This window comes from Crocuta crocuta, unplaced genomic scaffold (assembly GCF_008692635.1).
Source record: "Crocuta crocuta isolate KB4526 unplaced genomic scaffold, BGI_CrCroc_1.0 scaffold89, whole genome shotgun sequence".
In the NCBI taxonomy this organism is placed as follows: domain Eukaryota; kingdom Metazoa; phylum Chordata; class Mammalia; order Carnivora; family Hyaenidae; genus Crocuta; species Crocuta crocuta.
In genome coordinates, this window is record NW_027551559.1 from 7,877,471 (window position 1) to 7,884,177 (window position 6,707).

At 58.9% G+C, this 6,707-nt stretch overlaps 1 protein-coding gene across 1 annotated transcript in view; it reads right to left on the reverse strand.

Moving 5' to 3' along the window:
- Positions 1-6,144, reverse strand: part of ICE1 (interactor of little elongation complex ELL subunit 1) — a 53,791-nt gene extending 47,647 nt beyond the window's left edge. The window contains exons 1-6 of the mRNA XM_077749459.1: positions 6,108-6,144; positions 3,265-3,347; positions 2,841-2,942; positions 2,713-2,724; positions 1,566-1,665; positions 1,386-1,442 (exon numbers count right to left, since the gene is read on the reverse strand). Coding sequence (XP_077605585.1) covers positions 1,386-1,442; positions 1,566-1,665; positions 2,713-2,724; positions 2,841-2,942; positions 3,265-3,347; positions 6,108-6,144 — 391 coding nt within the window. The remainder of the gene's footprint in view (positions 1-1,385; positions 1,443-1,565; positions 1,666-2,712; positions 2,725-2,840; positions 2,943-3,264; positions 3,348-6,107) is intronic.
- Between the last annotated feature and the right edge of the window lie 563 nt (positions 6,145-6,707).

Sequence of the window (6,707 nt, forward strand, 5' to 3'; positions counted from 1 at the left end):
GACGGCAGGGTACTGGCCACAAAGAGAGCTCAGCGTGCAGCTGCCGGAGTCAGCCATCCAACCCCATGCCTAACGCTGAAAAGCCAGAAGCAGCAAGCCAAGTCTGTTATTTAAGGCTATTAAGTTCATTACAGAGCACGGTGCAAACAATTCAAAGCGGGAGGGGAGGGAGGTGGGCCTGGGGACTGCCGGCTCACTTCGCGCACCTCGCACATGTGGCCACCTCTCTCCACTGTGCTCACGTGTACTTGCTAAAGATCGGAAGTGAAAACCACAACCCGCAGCATCCCGCAGGGAAAAAACAGACTAGGGAGAGACGAGCGCTTGGTTTCCCAGAGCAGCGGAGGCTCTGACTGGGCTCTGAGCCTGGTTTCAGGGCGGCTCCGATGCGGGCAGGCACTGCAGCACCTTAACACAACGGCTGCTTTTCTCCAATCTGGTCCAAGTGCCGTTCTCAGCGGTTGCAAGCATCAGTACATCACGGGGCTGTGAGCGTGGTGCAGGCTGTGTCTGAGTGATGTGTGTTCACATGAGAGCACACACCTCCCTACACCGTCCAGCCTCGGCAAGGAAGCAAGGTGTGGGGCGCTCCCTCCAGGACAGGCTGACATGATGGGGGCCCCCGGACCGTGGCTCCTCTCCCAGCCGTCTCGCCCTTCTGGAAGCCCCACGGCGAGGTCTGCGGCCAAGCTCGGGCTTCCTCCCAGCTGCCTCCCCACCACCCACAGCTTTGCGCCACCTCACGTGCCCGCCCCTGCGACTCCCAGAGCAGCGCGCCCCCCATTCCTACTTACTCCCCATGCGTTCCTCTTCCACAGCGCACGGTTTTAATCTTACCCACACCAGACCCTCTGGAACGTCCCTGTGCACGTCCGGCACTTGAGGAAAATAAAGGAAACCCACCGTTTGCGTCTGTTCCCTCCCTTCTCCCGGAGAAGCAGCGGCGAGCGCACAGGGTGAGGCGGGGCGAGCAGGGGGCCCGGGCGGAGATGCCAGTGCAGTCAGGAAAGCGGCACACCTACAGGGCACAGCACGTGTAGCTGTGCAGCACGTCAGCAGGCAGAGGTGGCCGCAGGAGCACGCCGCCAGCACCACCCCCACACCGGCGTTCGGCCGGCAGGTCCTAGTTGGCGGGGGTGGTGTTCGCGCTGTCTCTGGCCTCACTGCCTCAGCCCCCAGGTGTACGTGAGGGAACGAACAGCACAGCGGGTGTGAGGCTCTGTCCCTGCAAAGGCCTGCTGTAGGGTGCCCTTGGTGGCGCCCGGGGAACTGGATTCGAGGGTTCCACCTCCCGTCAAGGCTGGACAGGCTCCCTGTGCCCGGCTGCAGTGTGGTTTATGCCGAAGCCTGCGTCCCTTCTGGGGGTCTGGAACCCGCGGGCGCACCCGGCTGGCCAGCCCCCCGTCGACACTCGGTGCGCATCACGGCGCGCTGCTGGGTAGCTGCGGGGAGTCCGGCCACCCTCACTGGGCCTCCTCGGGGCCCCCGCCCCATGGCCTTCTGCTGGGCAGACTTGGCTCCGCTCGCTCTCACGGTAAGCCCCCTGGGGGGGAGGACTCGCTCACCTGGATGCTCCTTGCGAATCGCTGGGGACCCTGACACGGCGAGACCTCCCACAGGGTCCCCCGAGCTGGCCAACGAGAAGGCACAGCTATGCTCTTGAAGCTTTCAGGAACATGAAGTTCAGGGAAAGACTCAACGGAGGAGGCTGGAGAGACATAACCTCGCTCTTCAACAGTCTCCTGACGGGACCCTGATCCAGCGAGAGGCTCTTCCTGAAGAGCAAAGCCTGAGGGGCCCAGGGGTGGATGAACGGCTGCCCCAATGCCAACGACCAGCTTTCAGGGCAGGGGGCTCATCAGGCTGAAGTGTTCAGACGGCAGGGAAACCTGCCCCGTGGCGTGCAGGGCAGAGGGTGTGCCACACCGATGACGATGTCCACGGGGGGGCGGGTAAAGGGAACACCAGAGCTCTGCGTGCTCTTCTGGTGACTTTCTTGTAAGTTCTAAGTTTCTCTCAAGAGAAATTATTTTTAAAAATCCCACTAATCCCGTCAATTGCCAGGCGGGGGTGATGGGGTTCACTGTCTGGTGCGACTCCTCTCCGACACCCCACCTTTTACTGACTGCAAGCCCCTGAAGTCCGCCTGGATCTCCCGCAGAGCTGAGTGTGCGCCCCGAGCGGCGAGCGAGGAACCCCATGTGGTCTCCTTGGCGCTGAGCAGACCAGAACGGGCAGCAAGGTGGGGACGCCCCCCCAGCTGTGCTCCGGGCCCGCCCCAGCAGGCCAGCTGAGGGGCCCCGCTTCCCGGGAAGGCAGGACGGAGCCTGGCGTCCGGTCTTCACCAAGCACCTTCTCCCCTCCTGCTCTCTGCACGTGGTCCCGCTCTGGCCACACCCGCTGCCTCCATCTCTTCCCCTCACTCAACTAAGAATCATCCTTAGATTTCAATTCAGACTCACTTCCTGTAGAAGCCGTCCGCTGTCCCCCTCGGTGCGCTCAGGGTACCCTGGTCACCCCCCAACAGGACACCTATTCTCATACCTATTCTTTGGCGTCTTCTCACCCCCTGTAACCTGAACTAGAACACAAGCCCCCAGCCGCTTCTGTTCCTGTGTTCCAAACACACACACACACACACAATGATGTTCAACAAACACTTACTAAGTGACGGGCAAGTCTGTGAGCGTTCCTTGTAACACAGCCACTTACCAATCGGTATGTCTAGGAGAAAACAGGTTTCAGGGTCTACACACCGGCAGTTATCAGGGGGCGTCCAACACAAGTGCATGTAAGCCACAGGCTCCAGTCTGCCCTGAGGACAGCCAGACAGCGTCTACCCTGAATCCTGTCCAGTGACACGAGCTGAGAAGGATCACCGTGTGCTCGTCAGGATCCCCCAGGTTCAGCTGTTTTGCTCTCCTCCACCAGAACACAGCAACCTGTGCCGGACCCAAAACCACCAGCTGACGCGGCGTCACCGCGCCGGAGTAAGGACCCACGCTGGAACGCGTGGCCGCTCACGCTCAGGAGCCCACAGGCACCGTGGGCCAGAGCTCAGTGAGAAACCAGCCTCGCCACTGAGGGTGACAAGAGACAGGAGATGAGGCTTGAGTGCGACTACAAAACACAGATGCGTAAAATGTGGCTAATCCGCAGCCGCGGGCGGAGCGATGATCGCAGGGCACCACAGAAGAGAAAGACGAGCGGGCAGGGAGGAGGGGCCGGGACCGCGGGACTGGGGACAGCCAGCCAGCCTCTCACCGTGGTACACAACGAAGGCCCAGCACCTGCGCCCGAGGGGATGACGCCTGGCCGCTTGCCCGTGGTGTGCGACACGTGAGGAGCTGTGTGGCACCATACAGTGGGCCACCGTCTCTGTGCAGGGCACACCCTCCGCTTCTCTGGCACAAGTTTACCTCAAGTGCGGGACCTGCTGCGGTACCAGGGCGCCTCTCAGAAAGGTGACCTTGTTCAGGCTGTCAGATCCCTCGCCTGCTCCCTGTTCTCCACCTCCCCACCCTGACTTCACGCGCACTTCTGGTCCCTGTGTGGCCTCCTGTCCCCATTCGGTCCCCGCTCGCCTTCCTCCAGCAGCCTTCTCTTCACGGACTCCTCACGGCAACACCTCGTCTCAGGATTTGCCACAAAGGTTTCCAAAATCCCTTATACGTGACGGTGCGCTCCTCCAGGTGCCTCTTTTCCTCCAAGTCCACTGGGTACGGGGGCACCGTGCGCCACTCCCACCGCCACACACACCACGTGTGACTCCAGAACCTCCCTCCCCGGCTTCCAACATCGCTTCCGGCTGCGTTCCTGCCCCCCAAGCCCCCCACCCCTGCCAGTGCTCGGCTGCTTGGGTTTTACCCTCTGATCTTTTATTGCCCAGATCTGAGACCCACCTACTCTGCAAATTCTCACATTTAGGCCCTTTTTCTTCTCTATTCCGTTCCCTGGGAAGTTGCAGTTCACCCATGCTTCTGTCATCACTAGTATGTTCCACAGCTAGGGCATCCCCTCAATCCAAGCAGTACATCACCACCTGCGATCTTTACTGAAAACCCCGCTACGTGGCAATCTGCAAGGCCTTGCTCTACCCCATGACGCTGACAAAACTAACAAAACTGTAAGGTAGTTATCATCCGAGATCTTCCATCATCTGCCACAATCTTACTTTTCCAGCCTCACTTTGCAAAATTAAAAACTTGTTTGAGGCTCTACGCACATCTACTCATCCTCTTCTCCTGAAAAGACTTTCTAGGCAGAAACCCAGATGCAATGGCGCGTCCTGACGTAGGAAGAGGGCTAGTTTCCCTGGGGCCCAAGCACGCCCGTTCCCTTCCCGCTGCCACGCAGCGCGTGCCTTCAACGGCCACGGGCGGAGCTGCCAACAGCCCGCAACACCTCGATCTCATGACCTTGCCCCCCGTGGAACGAGCCTGCGGGCCCCTGGATTGCAGAGACTTAACAGGACTCCTCCTCCCGCTGTTCTGAGACCCAGGAGTGGGACTGCGCCGAGGGCGGGAAGCGGGAAGTTCTCGGGAGGCTACAGCAAGACCCCCTAGGCCAGAGAGCACGCTGGCCCCCCGGCTGGAAGCGGCGGGGAACAGCCACACGTATGGGGAAGTGAACGCTGAGTCAATGGAATGGGTTGACAGACTGGAGGCGGGATGTGAGAGAAAGCAGGAGCCAAGGATGACACTTAGTTTCCGGCCTGAACAACCAGAAGGCTACAGTTGCCACTTTGAACCACCACCAGGACTGCAGACCAGGCTCCTGAAGGAGGGCCAGATCCACAACTAAAAAGTGAAATTTCTCTCCTGCACAAAGCCTCCAACAACTCACTGTTCTTTCAGAGTAGAGGCCAAAATCCTTACAGCAGTCCAGAAGACCCCACAAGCAGGCCCTCCTCGTTCCCGACTTCATCAGACTCCACCCAAAATGCACTGGTTGAAATCTGATCCCAGAAGTGACAGCGTTTGGAGCTGGGGTCTTAGGGAGGAGATTAGGTCAGGAGGGCAGAGCCCTCGTGAATGGGATTAGTGCCCTTTCCGAAAGAGTGCAGAGAGCTGGCTTCCCCTCCCACCAGGTGAGGACACAGCACACAAACTAGGCATGGGGCCCTCCCCAGACCCTGGATCGGCCTGTGCTTTGATCTAAGACCCCGGTCAACAGAACTAGGAGGAATGAACTCCCGCTGTGTTTCAGGATTCTGTTACGCAGCTCTGCAGGGGCAATGACGTCCGGGGTCACTCGCTGCAGTGACGCTGGCCCGCTCTTCCCGGTGCACCCAGCACGCCCCAGTGTCAAGCGTCCACACCCCATCTGCCCACTGGAAGGGACGCTCCCCTCCCACGATGTCGACGGAGTTCCTTCTCTCACCCCCTTTGCTCAAATAGAACCTTTTCACAGAAGCCTGCACAGGACTTCCCATGTAAGTACCACCAACCAGGGGCCCCTTCCTGGCCCATTTGTTCTCTCTACCTTCTTTGCTTAATGAACCTCCAACGCATTTATGATTTCCTCACGTAACTTGTTGCATCCGCCTCCTCCCCCCACCTCCTAGAATGGAAGCTCCCAGAAACCAAGAGTGTTTGCCTTTTCCCCCTGATGCTAAGAACACAGCAGACCACCTGTAAATAGTTTTGGATGAAACTGGCCCAAAGAATATGGTTTATAAAAGATCTAACAGAGTGTCACTCATGTCCCTGGGGGTTTGATTGAGGGGAGACAGAAGCAGGTTATAGGCACCCGTCCAGGGCAGCGGAGCTCAGACCACCATCTTCCCTCCATCCGGCGTGCCCAGTGCAGGGCCCCCTCTCTCTACTCTGTTCTCAACACCTGAAACACGCGGGGTTGCTTCACAGATAACGCCCTTAAAAAAAGAAAAAACACGTCTCCTGATGGCCTCTCTGGCCCACACTCCTTGCTGGTCTCCTCGCCGCATCCCTCTCCCCTCCGCACTGTACCCTCGCCAAGCCGACACTGCTCTGCTCCTCAAAGACACCCGGCTCCTTCTCACCTCCTAACATTTCCACCTGTTGACCCTCCACCCAGGAAGCTCCTCTCAGGCTCTCCTGCCTAACATTCGGGCCTCCCTCCCTCACCCCCGCTGCCATCGCGGCCCAGGGGCAAGGCCACCATTCCAACTCCTCCTTTATTTTCCTCCAACTCCTTAAAATCCCACAAAACCTTATTTGCACACATGAGTCTTACAAAGGCAGACCTTGTGTTCTGCTCGCTGTGTCCCTGGTGCCTAGAGCACCAGGCAGGAAGAGTGATACCTTAATGGCATCTAGTCGGTGGGGCAGTGAGTGGATCCACTTTACCGGGAAAGGCGCTGACTGCAGAAGTTAAGAGACCCTCGACATCAGACAGCTAAGAGGATCTAGTCGGCAACAAGTGCCTGGGACCATTTCTACCACCTCTCAAGCCCTGGGGTAAGTAACTCCTCTTCCGTCACTCTAGAGAAAGGTCCCTCCTGCTGCTAGAAGCTTCCAGCATGTGTACGCCTTTAATTAATGAATGGCCCTCCGGGCCAACCCGCACGGCCTGCCTCCAGGCAAAAAATATTTCAAGATGATCCAGAGCAATCCAACCCCTCATCCTGAGAGGCAGCTGCCCTCAGCATTTCGCGCATCACTCGTCGGCCCTGCGGCGCCCTGAGACTGGGTAAGTGAAGGAAGCCCCCCCGCCCCAACCCCGGC